The 17,314-nt window shown below is 46.0% G+C and overlaps 1 protein-coding gene across 1 annotated transcript in view; it reads left to right on the top strand.

Moving 5' to 3' along the window:
* The window catches only part of LOC124013966 (gamma-aminobutyric acid receptor subunit beta-2-like), a 100,548-nt gene that overhangs the window by 30,486 nt on the left and 52,748 nt on the right, over nt 1-17,314 (top strand). The window contains exon 4 of the mRNA XM_046328575.1: nt 10,960-11,180. Coding sequence (XP_046184531.1) covers nt 10,960-11,180 — 221 coding nt within the window. The remainder of the gene's footprint in view (nt 1-10,959; nt 11,181-17,314) is intronic.

Raw genomic sequence — 17,314 nt, 5'->3', positions numbered from 1 at the left:
CTAATCAATTAAATAAGCACACACCGTGCTTGTGCGCTCCAATGTGTGTGTGTATGTCGGGAAAGGGAGGGAGTGTATGTCGGGAAAGGGAGGGGGTGTATGTCGGGAAAGGGAGGGTGTGTATGTCGGGAAAGGGAGGGGGTGTATGTCGGGAAAGGGAGGGGGTGTATGTCGGGAAAGGGAGGGAGTGTATGTCGGGAAAGGGAGGAGGTGTATGTCGGGAAAGGGAGGGGGTGTATGTCGGGAAAGGGAGGGGGTGTATGTCGGGAAAGGGAGGGGGGTGTAATTCGGGAAAGGGGGGGGTGTCAAAAACTATACATGAAAGAGAATGGTCAAAATGGCCCTTTTTGGTTCATTGATTGATTGAAGGTTTACTTCTTTTAAACAGTTGATGTGTTGACAGAGGAGGAAGCGTACTCAGTGCTTGATTTGGGATGAAAGAGGTGCAGGAGATATCTTTTTTCATGTGGGTTCATTAGACCAGGTTTTCCCAAATTCGGTCCCGTCTCCCGGGGTGCATGATTTGGTTGTTGCCCTAGCTGATTCAAATAACCACAGCTGATTCAAATAACTAACTCATCATCAAACTTTGATGATTTTAATCAGCCGTGAAGTGCTTGGGCAAACACCAAAGCATTTGATCCAGCCCTGAACCACACCCGAGTCTGCCTATCAAAGTCCTGCTGAGCAGCTGATGTTTAGGCTACAATGTTGTGTATTAGAGTGGGGCTGGAACAAAAGCCTGCACTCCCAATAGCTCTCCTGGAGAATCGTTGGCCACCCTTGATATAAAATATTGCAACATCACAACCAAATACTTTTGTCTTTATATAATTATTCCTTCATTCAATGAATCAGGGATACACTTGATAAGGTAAGCTACTTTAAAGCAAGGCAGCTAACTAAGGCATGTTTATCTATAACCTTACAAGGCAAAATATTCATGCACAGAATGGAACCTATTTGCAAATTAGGCTATTCCTAGAAGAAAGTTATCGGAATTACATAGTCGACAGTTTAATAAGTGTAATACCTGCTTTAAAATAACGGTGTCAGATGTAATTTCTCAACAGTGCTGGTGGAAAGGCAAAAATGAGCCAATAACTTTCATTCTTAGGCCTGTAGCTAAAAGGTTAACTATCTAAGATAGCTTGTAGCATGGCTAGTTATGGTTTAAATTGTCTACTTAGTTAGTCTATCATTATTGTACAGGCTACCTAATGCTGAAATATCTCTCAATGAAGGGTAGACCTAATTCTGATCATGGCTCATATGTATATTTTTATGTGATTGATAATATATTTAAAAAGGAAAACACAATAATACAATTCCATGACTTTTCCACGATTTTCATGACTGTAAGAACCCTCATTTGACAACTTGGAACGGCACATTCTGCGCATTCAGCCTGGCGCATTCTTATCTGCGCAATCTCAAACTCCAACAGTCTACTGCCATGGATACACCGAATTCACAGACTAGTGTCAAATAATCTTGAACAAAGCATAATCAGGATGAATGCACACTCTCCATTGCTATTCAATGCAGATCTGGCCTTACATCCAATTCGATCAACCTTTTTTGCTGTGTGTGAATCTGGGCAGGTGATAGGCCACTTTGTTTTATAAAGGAGATGAGATGCCGGTATGGCGCTCCAGACAGCCCAGGCCCAAGTCAAGCACTGATCATGACAAGAGCTGGGGAGTGTGTTGTGAGCCTCCAATCAAGATGATTTGCACATTTCCATTGTTGTTGGTGTTATATTGGTTTAGACATGATGGTAAGGAGATAATTATTTATTTAACATTGAGCTTCAACCAATATATGCCAACCGGCACAACTATAATAGTATTTGTAATGAAAACTTTCCTGTCAGCAGCTGAGTGAACATTTCGAATTGCACAGCAGTCTATAGGTATTGGGTTCTGGCCCGTGTCCCTATGTGTCTCTTCAGTTAGCACTCTGTGAAGACCGCTCGCAGACAGCATTTGCGCTTGCGTGTTGATTTTGTTCACCCACAACAGACGCGATCAGGACATGCAAATTGAAATATCTTAACAAACTCCGAACCAACTATATTCATTTGGGGACAGGTCGAAAAGCATTAAACATGTATGGCAATTTAGCTAGTTAGCTTGCTGTTGCTAGCTAATTTGTCCTGGTATATAAACATTGGGTTGATATTTTACCTGAAATGCACAAGGTCCTCTACAATGAATCCACAGATAAAAGGGTAAACAGAGTTTGTTTCTAGTAATCTCTCCTCCTTCAGGCTTCTTCTTCTTCTTTGGACTTTATATGGCGGTTGGCAACCAACTATAAGGTGCATTACCACCACCAACTGGACTGGAGTGTGGACCTCATTTCATCTTTCAATCACCCAGGTGGGTATATGCTCCTAAAAACCAATGAGGAGATGGGAGAGGCGGGACATGCAGCGTGTCAAACAAGTTCTATTTTAGCGCCTGGCAATGCAGGCGCACGTGACTTGAGCATTGTGGTCAGCATGTTAGACTGCAGTGGCCACTTACCGAGGTAGGGCATGCCTGAAGCACTTGCCCTGAGTCTGAGAGGAGCAATACATTTTTGGGGAAACTTTAAAAAGGTAGAAATGAAAAAGATCTTCAGGTTTCAAACTTCATATTGCATACTCATACTCTTGAATGTGAGGAAGTTTGGTTTTAAGACCGCGGTAAGGGCCACACTGAACCATTGGACATCTGTTAAAGAGCTTTTTCAATACAAAGCCAACAGCTGCGAGGGAGTCTGGAGACTATAATTGTCTTCCTCACAGGAAGCCCAGCTCACATAAATCTAGCTCTCAGTTTCTCTCTTCTAACTTAGTGATGCTCATTACCAATGCTGTTATGACAGCTAACTCCACACTGATACTGGCTAGCACCGCTCTTCTGGTGATTCTCAGAGAGATGGAAGGTATAACACTCGTCTCCTCAGGAGAGATGGAGGCTATAAAACTCCTTTTCTCCAGAGGGATGGAGGCTATAACACTCCTTTCCTCTAGAGAGATGGAGGCTATAACACTCCTCTCCTCTAGAGGGATGGAGGCTATAAAACTCCTTTTCTCCAGAGGGATGGAGGCTATAACACTCCTCCAGAGAGATGGAGACTATAACACTCCTCTCCTCCAGAGGGATGGGGGCTATAATACTCCTTTCCTCTAGAGGGATGGAGGCTATAACACTCCTCCAGAGAGATGGAGACTATAACACTCCTCTCCTCCAGAGGGATGGGGGCTATAATACTCCTTTCCTCTAGAGGGATGGAGGCTATAACACTCCTCCAGAGGGATGGAGACTATAACACTCATCTCCTCTAGAGGGATGGGGGCTATAATACTCCTTTCCTCTAGAGGGATGGAGGCTCTAACACTCCTCTCCTCTAGAGAGATGGAGGCTATAACACTCCTCTCCTCTAGAGGGATGGAGGCTCTAACACTCCTCTCCTCTAGAGAGATGGAGGCTGTAACACTCCTCTCCTCTAGAGAGATATCATCAGGTTCATCATGCCAAGCAAGCCTCCCCTTTCAGGTACCACTGTTTCCATACAATAACAGCAATGGGATGACAAGGGGGACTCTTTATCCCTCAGCCTAACAAGCCCTCCTCCAGAGGGATGGAGGCTATAACACTCCTCCAGAGGGATGGAGGCTATAACACTCCTCTCCTCCAGAGGGATGGAGGCTATAACACTCCTCCAGAGGGATGGAGGCTATAACACTCCTCCAGAGGGATGGAGGATATAACACTCCTCTCTTCTAGACGGATGGAGGCTATAACACTCCTCTCCTCCAGAGAGTTGGAGGCTATAACACTCCTCTCCTCTGGAGGGATGGAGGCTATAACACTCCTCTCCTCTAGAGGGATGGAGGCTATAACACTCCTCTCCTCTAGAGGGATGGAGGCTATAACACTCCTCTCCTCTAGAGGGATGGACGCTATAACACTCCTCCAGAGAGATGGAGACTATAACACTCATCTCCTCTAGAGGGATGGGGGCTATAATACTCCTTTCCTCTAGAGGGATGGAGGCTTGAACACTCCTCTCCTCTAGAGGGATGGAGGCTCTAACACTCCTCCAGAGGGATGGAGGCTATAACACTCCTCCAGAGGGATGGAGGCTATAACACTCCTCCAGAGGGATGGGGGCTATAACACTCCTCTCCTCTAGACGGATGGAGGCTATAACACTCCTCTCCTCCAGAGAGTTGGAGGCTATAACACTCCTCTCCTCTGGAGGGATGGAGGCTATAACACTCCTCTCCTCTAGAGGGATGGAGGTTATAACACTCCTCTCCTCTAGAGGGATGGACGCTAGAACACTCCTCCAGAGAGATGGAGACTATAACACTCATCTCCTCTAGAGGGATGGGGGCTATAACACTCCTCTCCTCTAGAGGGATGGGGGCTATAACACTCCTCTCCTCTAGAGGGATGGAGGCTCTAACACTCCTCTCCTACAGAGAGATGGAGGCTATAACACTCCTCTCCTCTAGAGAGATGGAGGCTGTAACACTCCTCTCCTCTAGAGAGATATCATCAGGTTCATCATGCCAAGCAAGCCTCCCCTTTCAGGTACCACTGTTTCCATACAATAACAGCAATGGGATGACAAGGGGGACTCTTTATCCCTCAGCCTAACAAGCCCTCCTCCAGAGGGATGGAGGCTATAACACTCCTCCAGAGGGATGGAGGCTATAACACTCCTCTCCTCCAGAGGGATGGAGGCTATAGCACTCCTCCAGAGGGATGGAGGCTATAACACTCCTCTCCTCTAGACGGATGGAGGCTATAACACTCCTCTCCTCCAGAGAGTTGGAGGCTATAACACTCCTCTCCTCTGGAGGGATGGGGGCTATAACACTCCTCTCCTCTAGAGGGATGGAGGCTCTAACACTCCTCTCCTCCAGAGAGATGGAGGCTATAACACTCCTCTCCTCTAGAGGGATGGAGGCTATAACACTCCTCTCCTCTAGAGGGATGGAGGCTATAACACTCCTCTCCTCTAGAGGGATGGACGCTATAACACTCCTCCAGAGAGATGGAGACTATAACACTCATCTCCTCTAGAGGGATGGGGGCTATAACACTCCTCTCCTCTAGAGGGATGGAGGCTCTAACACTCCTCTCCTCCAGAGAGATGGAGGCTATAACACTCCTCTCCTCTAGAGGGATGGAGGCTATAACACTCCTCTCCTCTAGAGGGATGGACGCTATAACACTCCTCCAGAGAGATGGAGACTATAACACTCATCTCCTCTAGAGGGATGGGGGCTATAACACTCCTCTCCTCTAGAGGGATGGGGGCTATAACACTCCTCTCCTCTAGAGGGATGGATGCTCTAACACTCCTCTCCTACAGAGAGATGGAGGCTATAACACTCCTCTCCTACAGAGAGATGGAGGCTATAACACTCCTCTCCTCTAGAGAGATGGAGGCTGTAACACTCCTCTCCTCTAGAGAGATATCATCAGGTTCATCATGCCAAGCAAGCCTCCCCTTTCAGGTACCACTGTTTCCATACAATAACAGCAATGGGATGACAAGGGGGACTCTTTATCCCTCAGCCTAACAAGCCCTCCTCCAGAGGGATGGAGGCTATAACACTCCTCCAGAGGGATGGAGGCTATAACACTCCTCTCCTCCAGAGGGATGGAGGCTATAACACTCCTCCAGAGGGATGGAGGCTATAACACTCCTCTCCTCTAGACGGATGGAGGCTATAACACTCCTCTCCTCCAGAGAGTTGGAGGCTATAACACTCCTCTCCTCTGGAGGGATGGAGGCTATAACACTCCTCTCCTCCAGAGAGTTGGAGGCTGTAACACTCCTCTCCTCTAGAGAGATGGAGGATAGAACACTCCTCTCCTCCAGAGGGTTGGAGGCTATAACACTCCTCTCCTCTAGAGAGATGGAGGCTAGAATACTCCTGTCCGCCAGCGAGATGGAGGCTAGAACAATCCTGTCCTCCAGAGAGATGGAGGCTATAACACTCCTCCAGGGGGATGGAGGCTATAACACTCCTCTAGAGGGATCGAGGCTATAACACTCCTCTCCTCTAGAGAGATGGAGGCTATAACACTCCTCTCCTCTAGAGAGATGGAGGATATAACACTCCTCTCCTCCAGAGAGATGGAGGCTGTAACACTCCTCTCCTACAGAGAGATGGAGGCTATAACACTTCTCTAGAGGGATGGGGGCTATAACACTCCTCTCCTCTAGAGAGATGGAGGCTGTAACACTCCTCTCCTACAGAGAGATGCAGGCTATAACACTCCTCTCCTACAGAGAGATGCAGGCTATAACACTCCTCTCCTCCAGAGAGATGGAGGCTGTAACACTCCTCTCCTCCAGAGAGATGGAGGCTGTAACACTCCTCTCCTACAGAGAGATGCAGGCTATAACACTCCTCTCCTCCAGAGAGATGGAGGCTATAACACTCCTCTCCTCCAGAGAGATGGAGGCTGTAACACTCCTCTCCTACAGAGAGATGGAGGCTATAACACTCCTCTCCTCTAGAGATATATCATCAGGTTCATCATGCCAAGCAAGCCTCCCCTTTCAGGTACCACTGTTTCCATACAATAACAGCAATGGGATGACAAGGGGGACTCTTTATCCCTCAGCCTAACAAGCCACAGCCATAATACACTCTTTATTCAAATGTGGGGTCTGTCCAAAGTTTTGACAGCTGGGTGAAGTAGGGTGTAGAGATGCAGTGTATTGCAGGAAATGCCTACAGTGATTATCTAATAGCTCACACCAGCCTCCATCATATTGCAGAAGATGTCATAATGACGTGAATACTGCTGGTGTAATCCAACCTGCTTCGCACACAAACACACAATGCCTGTTCATTCCATTTTCTATCACTTCTATTGCAGGTTCTTCACAGAAAGTACTAATAATGTGGTAACAAGTTATTTTTCTAATATTGCAACACTGAACATGGTACTGTGGTACAGTGCAGACACTAGAGCCTATACATAGCCTGTCTCACAATATCTCACTATGATGTGTTGTCTGTAGAGTACATGGACCACAGACTGATTGATATGATAGATCAGTCTAGTCAAATCCAAAAGTGAGAGTTCATACTTCAAGAGACTATCTCATCAGAAAGAGAGAAGAACCCCATGCCTGATATTTAATAGATCATAGCAATGAGCATGACTCAAACACCATCATTACGTTTGCCGATGACACAACCTGATCACAGACAATGATGTGACAGCCTACAGGGAGGAGGTCAGAGACCTGGCTGTGTGGTGCCAGGACAACAACCTCTCCCTCAATGTGATCAAGACAAAGGAGGTGATTGTGGACTACAGGAAAAGGAGGATTGTGCACGTCCCCATTCTCATCAATAGGGCTGTAGTGGAGCAGGTTGAGAGCTTCAAGTTCCTTGGTGTCCACATCACCAACCAACTATCATGGTCCAAACACACCAAGACAGTCGTGAAGAGGTCACGACAAAGCCTATTCCCTCTCAGGAGACTGAAAAGATTTGGCATGGGTCCTCAGATCCTCAAAAAGTTCTACAGCTGCACCATCGAGAGCATCCTGACTGGTTGCATCACTGCCTGGTATGGCAACAGCTCGGCCTCCGACCGCAAGGCACTACAGAGGGTAGTGCGTACGGCCCAGTACATCACTGGGGCCAAGCTTCCTGCCATCCAGGATCTCTATACCAGGCGGTGTCAGAGGAAGGCCCTAAAAACTGGCAAAGACTCCAGCCACGCTAGTCATAGACTGTTCTCTCTGCTACCAGTCAGTGTGCAAAAGCCTTCTTAACAGCTTAACAGCTTCAATCCCCAAGCCATAAGACTCCTGAACTGCTAATCAAATGGCTACCTGGACCATTTGCATTGTCCCCCCACACCCCCTCTTTTATGCTGCTGCTACTCTCTGTTTATTATCTATGCATAGTCACTTTAACTCTACCTACGTACATATTACCTCCAGTACCTTGACTGACCTTTGCCCCCCACATTGACTCTGTACCGGTACCCCCTGTATATAGCCTTGCTTCTGTTATTTTACTGCTGCTCTTTAATTTTTTGTTATTTGTAATTTTTTATTAACACTTATCTCTCTTAAAACTGCATTGTTGGTTAAAAGTTTGTAAGTAAGCATTTCACTGTTGTATTCGGCGCATGTGACAAATAACATTTGATTTGATTAGATGCTAGTGTGTATTGGTGAGTGGAGAGGGACATGTAATATCGCTCGCTGCGTTCACTCGCGTGCCTAACAACACTGCCATGGAGTCTTCACAAACTACATAATGTCTGATCAACTGGGATTTATTTCAAGTCTTGGGAGGCTGCACGTGCAGTGGCCTGTTTAGTACAGTATTGTATGTTATCCTCAACCGCCACCAGCCATTAGCAGACACACCAGTGTCTCCATTTCCTGTGCCCTTACATACCTTTGGCCCATGACCGGGCAGACTGGTTAGTTTGGCCCCTTGTTAATATAGGACCGGGCAGACTGGTTAGTTTGGCCCCTTGTTAATATAGGACCGGGCTGACTGGTTAGTTTGGCCCCTTGTTAATATAGGACCGGGCAGACTGGTTAGTTTGGCCCCTTGTTAATATAGGACCAGGCTGACTGGTTAGTTTGGCCCCTTGTTAATATAGGACCAGGCTAACTGGTTAGTTTGGCCCCTTGTTAATATAGGACCAGGCTAACTGGTTAGTTTGGCCCCTTGTTAATATAGGACCAGGCTGACCTGTTAGTTTGGCCCCGTTTTAGTATATCTAATAGACAGTGTTAACACACTTCAAATGCAATACTATTGCTCAATTGACATAATAATGACCAACAATGAACACGTTACTCAATATAAATAGGGGATTTACGATAAACAATGAAAACATTAACCGGAAAAGGAATGACAAACATAAAAAACTATGATAATGATAACCAGACTCATTTGTTCTTTCAATGTTACAATACACAATGTTTTACAGGACTAGCGATAACATAGTTATGGCAGCAAACATGTTAGGAATAAACTTTGCAGCAAAACACTGAGTTACTGTTGGGAGAAATGGAGGCAAATGCTGGCCGTGAGTCACGTGACGATAGCTCACTGGCACAATCTTTGCTTTCAAGCCCCCCTTCCCTGTCAGTCCGTTTAGCCCAGTAGATATAGAGATGTCATCATATTCGCAAATCACAGGCATATGGAAAATTAATGCTCGGCCTGAGATCCTGTGTTGGGAGAAGATGAGCCAGTTGTGAGAAAAGTGCCCTGAGACAGCAAGTCTCCCCAAGTTTATTTTTCATGGATGGATGGATTGCTGTGCTTCTTATTGTTAGCGTGACAGGAGCAGGGTGTTGGTTTTTTCCAAATTCACTCTGACAATTTTGCAATGCTCCTTGACTGGGAGCATTGCAAAACAACCACATGATTATTCAGCTGAAATGCAAAGGGCTCTTCAACTCTAATGGTGTCAAATGTTGTTTTAATGGAGAATATTGTTAATCATTTGCATTAACTCATAAGTCAATAAACTTGCTTATGAGGAGTCAGGACCAGGCTAAGTTACTGAGGATGTTAAAAACCTGAAGTAGTCAGTATATATGATGTGGGGTCATATTTTTAGCTTGTTTTTCTATTAAACTTGTTGATGATGCTATATATCTACAGTACACAGATGTACCATACACATACCATAGTGCTGACGTTGCTTCTAGAGGCCGTATGAAACTCTGTAGTGAATGTGGTGCTTTTACACCTGCATTGTTTGCTGTTTGGGGTTTTAGGCTGGGTTTCTGTACAGCACTTTGAGATATCAGCTGATGTACGAAGGGCTATATAAATAAATTTGATTTGAATGTTGCAACCGAGGACATACGATTTTTCACGCGCTACACGCTTCAGCACTCGGCTGTTACAGTTGACTGGGGCAGCTCAAGCAGGGCAGAAATTTGATGAACTGACTTGTTGGAACGGTGCCATACAATGACGGTGCTGCGTTGAAAGTTACTGAGCTCTTCAGTAAGGTCATTCTACTGCCAAAGTTTGTCTATGGAGATTGAATGGCTGTGTGCTCGATTTTATACACCAGTCAGCAACGGGTGTGCCTGAAATAGCCAACTCTAAGAATTTGAAGGGGTGTCCACATACTTTCGTATATATAATGTGTTTACACACATTTTTTTGCTTAAACCTTGTTTTACAATGCTGTGCAGACAGCTTTTAGGCAAAGCCATCTATTTGATTACATTTTATGAGAATGTATAATGCCAAGGGATGGTCTGAAACTTTAGGCTCTTGCTACTGAAATCAAAACATGCTTTTTTTATTTGGGCATGGTGGAATTTGTTATGCAGGTTTGCAGTAGTATTATGGCGTTGCAGACAACATTGAAAACCAATATTCATTTATTGCTAAAATAAATGTTTTGAGGGTCACAGAGAGGTCTTGAATTCTGTCAAAGAGTCATGGTCACAGGCCACAAAAGACACAACTCATGTCGAGTTAACTTGAATGATTCTCCCCTGGTTCATACACTCTCTCCTCCCACTCTCAAATGTGCCTCTCTCTTTCCCCTCTCCTCTCTCTCTCCCTCTCACTCCTCCCTCTTTCTCCTCCCTAAACCACTTAGTCACCCTTTACCTGACATGATCCCTATGCGTTCAAGTTAACATCATCTAATATTGAAAGTGATCTGAAAGGTATTGGGACGATCTTTGAACACAAGGGGCCAACATCCTGATCCCTGGGCCCCAGTAATCTATATGTATATAATATTATATAATATTCTCTCTCTCTCTCTCTCTCTCTCTCTCTCTCTCTCTCTCTCTCTCTCTCTCTCTCTCTCTCTCTCTCTCTCTCTCTCTCTCTCTCTCTCTCTCTCTCTCTCTCTCTCTCTCTCTCTCTCTCTCTCTCTCTCTCTCTCTCTCTCTCTCTCTCTCTCTCTCTCACAGGACTATACATTGACTATGTATTTCCAGCAAGCTTGGCGAGACAAGCGGTTATCCTACTCAGAGATTCCCCTCAATCTAACCCTGGATAACCGAGTAGCGGATCAGCTGTGGGTCCCGGACACCTACTTCCTAAATGACAAGAAGTCTTTTGTCCATGGTGTCACAGTGAAAAACAGAATGATTCGACTCCATCCAGATGGAACCGTGCTCTATAGCCTGAGGTAATGTTTGTCATGTTTCATAATACATCTTTTTTTAAATGACTTTTACTTAGGAGAATTACGCAGATATCTGAAATGAATTTAGGGATATGGCTTATCCCACCAATGAAGGCAACCTAGTGAGCTGGTTGACTTAGTCATCGTCCATAGTCATCCGTCTAACTAGCCAACCATATGAGAGTGTATGGTCCATATCCTTGAATTTTCCCCAGATTCATCTTAACAAATGACAGGATTCTCTAGACAATAGCATCTGTCAACTGAAAAGCCTGTTTGAGGATTGGTCAGGTTGGATGTGCATCTATACGTACTCCCACCCCCCGCACTATGATCACTATGTGTTGTTGGCTTAGCATTCGACACGCAACATTATGTAATTCCTCTGCAACAAAGAGCAATTAGACAATTGTTTGATTATTACATGCGTCGACCATAGACGCCACATTATTGCTGAGGCTAGATAGCTTCAAGTTATTAGCCTTTCGAGGTCCTTGTCCTATCAGACAAGAGGGAACTGCAAACCTTGTCCTCTACTATCCTATAACCTATCTTACTTCCTGAATACATGCATCACTACTATTAAAGCTATCAGTTATCAAGTTAAGACTCAAGTACAGACTGTGTGAATTAAAAATGATTATTGAAACAGGGGCAGGCAAACAACAGGTCAAGGCAGGTAGGGGTTGATAATCTAGAGTAGGAGCAAAGGTACAGGACGACAGTTAGGCTCAGGGTCATTGACAGGCAGGGGTTGATAATCCAGAGTAGGAGCAAAGGTACAGGACGACAGTTAGGCTAAGGGTCATTGACAGGCAGGGGTTGATAATCCAGAGTAGGAGCAAAGGTACAGGATGACAGTTAGGCTCAGGGTCATTGACAGGCAGGGGTTGATAATCCAGAGTAGGAGCAAAGGTACAGGACGACAGTTAGGCTCAGGGTCATTGACAGGCAGGGGTTGATAATCCAGAGTAGGAGCAAAGGTACAGGACGACAGTTAGGCTCAGGGTTATTGACAGGCAGAGGTTGATAATCCAGAGTAGGAGCAAAGGTACAGGACGACAGTTAGGCTCAGGGTCATTGACAGGCAGGGGTTGATAATCCAGAGTAGGAGCAAAGGTACAGGACGACAGTTAGGCTCAGGGTCATTGACAGGCAGGGGTTGATAATCCAGAGTAGGAACAAAGGTACAGGACGACAGTTAGGCTCAGGGTCATTGACAGGCAGGGGTTGATAATCCAGAGTAGGAGCAAAGGTACAGGTCGACAGTTAGGCTCAGGGTCATTGACAGGCAGGGGTTGATAATCCAGAGTAGGAGCAAAGGTACAGGACGACAGTTAGGCTCAGGGTCATTGACAGGCAGGGGTTGATAATCCAGAGTAGGAGCAAAGACACAGGACGACAGTTAGGCTCAGGGTCATTGACAGGCAGGGGTTGATAATCCAGAGTAGGAGCAAAGGTACAGGACGACAGTTAGGCTAAGGGTCATTGACAGGCAGGGGTTGATAATCCAGAGTAGGAGCAAAGGTACAGGACGACAGTTAGGCTCAGGGTCATTGACAGGCAGGGGTTGATAATCCAGAGTAGGAGCAAAGGTACAGGACGACAGTTAGGATCAGGGTCATTGACAGGCAGGGGTTGATAATCCAGAGTAGGAGCAAAGGTACAGGACGACAGTTAGGCTCAGGCAAGGCAAGGGTAAAAAACCAGGAGGACGAGAAAAGAGAGGCTGGCGAAAGACAGGAGCGGACAGGACAAACATTGGTAAGCTTGGTGAATTGACACAGACAGACAGAAAACACAGGTATAAAAACCCAGAGGATAAGTGGGGAAGATGGGCGACACCTGGAGGGGTGGAGACAAGCACAAGGACAGGTGAAACAGATCAGGGCATGACAGTATCCCCCCCCCCCTCTAGGGATGCCACCTGGCGTTCCACCTGGGTGGATACCTGGTTGACTGGGGTGCCGGTGGTGAAAGTCAGGATGAGGGCTGGGTTCAAAATGTATTTAGCGGGAACCCAGCACCTCTCCTCCGGGCCATAACCCTCCCGGTCAACCAGGTACTGGAAACCCTTGCCCCGTGGTTGAACCCTCAGGAGGCTTCTCACCATGTATGGTGGCTGGCCATCGATGACACGGGGGGAGGGATGGGCCTAGAAACAGAAGACAAGGGGCAGTCGGACATGATTTTGATTGTAGACACAGAAAAGGTAGGAAAAATACGGAGGGTACAGAGCAACAGAGGACAAAGAGCAGGGGGGGGGGGTGTCTTCCGGGGGTGTAAGTCGCTCTGGATAAGAGCGTCTGCTAAATGACTTAAATGTAAATGTAAATGTGTAGCTGCCGCACTATAGCGGCGTACCAGTGCCTCAGTCTTGACCTTCTTGGATACCGGTCGGTGCTGTGGAAGCGAAGTGGCTCAGGCCTTACTGAAACCTTCCTGGAGGTCCTGGTTCTCTGCAGAGCAGGCAGACAGGTCTGGGGCAAGTCCCCAGGAAGATGACCTGGGGCAGACAGAGCTGACGTCAGGCAATGAGTGTGGCAGGACGGGCTTCAGCCCATGATGGCACCAATAGCCCAGTCATTCGAGGGATTGTGTCGCTGGAGCCAAGACAATCCCAATACCACAGGAACCTGCGGAGACTCAACAAGCAGGAAATCATCTCACTGTGGTTCCCTGATACTCGTAGGTTGACGGGGGTGGTCTGGTGGGTGACCCGGACTATAGAGCGCCCGTCCAGTGCACTAACACCTATGGGAATGGAGAGGGGTTGAATGGGGATGCCCAGCTCGGACACCAGGGTAACATCCGTGAGACTTACATCGGCCCCCGAGTCAATGAGTACCTAGAGAGACTTGGACTGGTTGCCCCACAGCAGGGTGGCATGGAGAGGGGGGCGAGTAAGGGGAAAATAACTATTATCTTTAAGACCCATCACTCCAACGAATGAGCTAGGTCCCTTGCAGGGACAGGTAGACACAAAATGACTGGCCATACCGCAATACAGACAACTCTGGGTTTCAAGTCTGCGTATGCGTTCGGCTTGAGATAGCCTAGCTCGGCAGGGCTAGGCTGTCTCCAGCCAAGACAGCCCAGCCCCATCCCTCAGCTTTTTACCAAAACAGGGGTGGGGAGCATGCTCTGTCATTGTTTCAACTGCTCACTGCCTCTTTAATTGGAATCTTAATTGGATTCAGTAAGTCTAGTGTTTCCTGATCGCTGATGCAGCCACTGTGCACAAATATTCTACATTTTCAAATTGGCCAAACTAATTTATTCGCTATTGAGCCGCCAATTCGCCTGCAGAGTGATTACAAAGAGAACACCACAGGCTTTTGTGCTCCAATGTGTTTTCATGAGGCACCTTTTGTTGACATTCAGAGACAGTGTTTTTGCTACCGATATAACTTGCAGCCTGGATTGATATTGAAAATTGAAATTCACTCCATCAAAGGAATGTATATAGCTGCAACTCAACAATAAAGATACTCATTGACTTTTCAAATGAAAGTCATTGAAAAGAGAAAACAACAGAATTTGCGAAGTTAAGGAAGGTGCCTTTCTGTAAGTTTGTACAAGCTTCGATCGGCTACAGTACAGTCTGTGGTTATGAACATGATTGCTCTTTGTTCAAGTAGCTGTTGTCTGATTTACTGCAGAGGAGCACAAAGCACACTAGTCCAAGAAAAACAAAAGAAGTATAGAGAGATAATATGGAGAATTGATAGTACTGCTAGCACTGCATGTGCCCAGCACCGGGGGTGACTTGAGGTAAAATAGAAGTCTCTCTCGCTCCTTAGAAGATGACAGAATGCACAGTGAAAATGTTAAGAGTTTTCATCTATATTCTTCGTAGCTGTCTATTTATCACCACAAACTGATGCTGGCACTAAGACCGCACTCAATGAGCCATAAGCAATCAGGAAAACGCTCATCTAGAGGCGGTGCTTCTAGTGGCTGGGGACTAGTGCAGGGAAACTTAAATCCGTTTTACCTAAATTCTACCAGCTTGTTAAATATGCAACCAGAGGGAAAACAACTCTAGACCACCTTCACTCCACTCACAGAGACACTTATAAAGTTCTCCCTTGCCCTTCATTTGGAACATTTTACCATAATTATATTCTACTGATTCCTGCTTACAAGCAAATATTTAAGCAGGAAGCACCAGTGAATCGGTCAATAAATAAGTGGTCATATGAAGCAGATGCTAAGCTACAGGACTGTTTTGCTATCACAGACTGGAATATGTTCCGGGATTTTTTATTTATTTAAACTTTATTTCACCTTTATTTAACCAGGTAGACCAGTTAAGAACAAGTTCTCATTTACAACTGCAACCTGGCCAAGATAAAGCAAAGCAGTGAGACAAAAACAACACAGAATTACACATGCGATAAACAAACGTACAGTCAATAACACAATAGAAAAATCTATGCACAGTGTGCACAAATGTTGTAAGATTAGGGAGGTAATGTCACGGGATTCTTCTGTTGAAGGAGAGGCGGACCAAAACGCAGCGTTGTTATTGTGATACATCTTTAATGAAGATGATAAATGAACAATATACAAAACAAGAAATGTGAAGAAAAAAACAGCCCTATCTGGTGTAACAAATACAAAGACAGGAACAATCACCCACAAAACCAAACACAAAACATGCTACTTAAATATGGCTCCCAATCAGAGACAATGACTAACACCTGCCTCTGATTGAGAACCATATCAGGCCCAAACACAGAAACAGACAAACAAGACAGCATTGGCAGCAGAGAACTGGAAGGAAAGGCGGCCAAAGAAGAAATTGGCTTTGGGGATGACCAGTGAAATATACCTGCTGGGGGTGGGTGCTGCTATGGTGACCAGTAAACTGAGATAAGGTGGGGTTTTCATAGCAAAGTCTTTGGCAACGAATATGAAGTGAAGGCCAGCCAACGAGTGCATACACGTCGCAGTGGTGGGTAGTATATGGGGCTTTGGTGACAAAACAGATGGCACTATGATAGACTGCATCCAATTTACTGAGTAGAGTGTTGGAGGCTATTTTATAAATGACATCGCCGAAGTCGAGGAACGGTAGGATAGTCAATTTTATGAGGGTGTGTTTGGCAGCATGAGTGAAGGATGCTTTGTTGCAAAATAGGAAGCCAATTCTAGAATTAATTTTGGATTGGAGATGCTTAATGTGGGTCTGGAAGGAGAATTTAGAGTCTAACCAGACACCTAGGTATTTGTAGTTGTCCACATATTCTAGGTCAAAACCGTCCAGAGTAGTGATGCTGGACGGGTGGGCAGGTGCGGGCAGCGATCGGTTGAAGAGCATGCATTTAGTTTTACTTGCCTTTAAGAGCAGTTGGAGGCCACACTTGCACAGTGTCCAAAGAAGGGCCAGAAGCATACAGAATGGTGTCGTCTGTGTAGAGGTGGACCAGAGAATCACCAGCAGCAAGAGCGGCTCGGCTTGCAAACTATTATAGACTACAAAGGAAGCACAGCCGAGAGCTGCCCAGTGACACGAGCAAACCAGTCGAGATAAATTACTTCTATACTTGCTTCGAGGAAAGTAACACTGAAACATGCATGAGAGCATCAGCTGTTCCGGACATCACGCTCTCCGCAGCCAATGTGAGTAAGACCTTTAAACAGGGCCACATTCACAAGGCCGCAGGGCCAGACGGATTACTAGGACATGTACTCCAAGCATGCGCTGACCAACTGGCAAGTGTCTTCACTGACATTTTCAACCTCTTCCTGTCTGTAATACCAACATGTTTCAAGCAGACCACCATAGTCCCTGCGCCCAAGAACACCAAGGTAACCTGCCTAAATGACTAGCGACCTGTAGCACTCGTGCGGCAAGTGGTGCGAAGTCTAGGTCCAACAGGCTTCTAAGCAGCTTCTATCCCCAATCCCCAATCCAGCTTCTATCCCCAATCCATATGACTCATGAACATCTAATCAAATGGCTACCCAGACTATTTGCATTGCCCCCCCCTATTTTATGCTGCTGCTACTCTCTGTTATTTTCTATTCATAGCCACTTGAATAACTCAACCTACATGTACATATTACCTCAATTACCCTGACTAACCGGTGCCCCCATCACATTGACTCTGTACCAGTACCCCCTGTAT

The sequence above is a fragment of the Oncorhynchus gorbuscha genome, linkage group LG02, assembly GCF_021184085.1.
Source record: "Oncorhynchus gorbuscha isolate QuinsamMale2020 ecotype Even-year linkage group LG02, OgorEven_v1.0, whole genome shotgun sequence".
NCBI lineage: Eukaryota > Metazoa > Chordata > Actinopteri > Salmoniformes > Salmonidae > Oncorhynchus > Oncorhynchus gorbuscha.
This window is presented reverse-complemented; position numbering and strand designations above follow the sequence as displayed.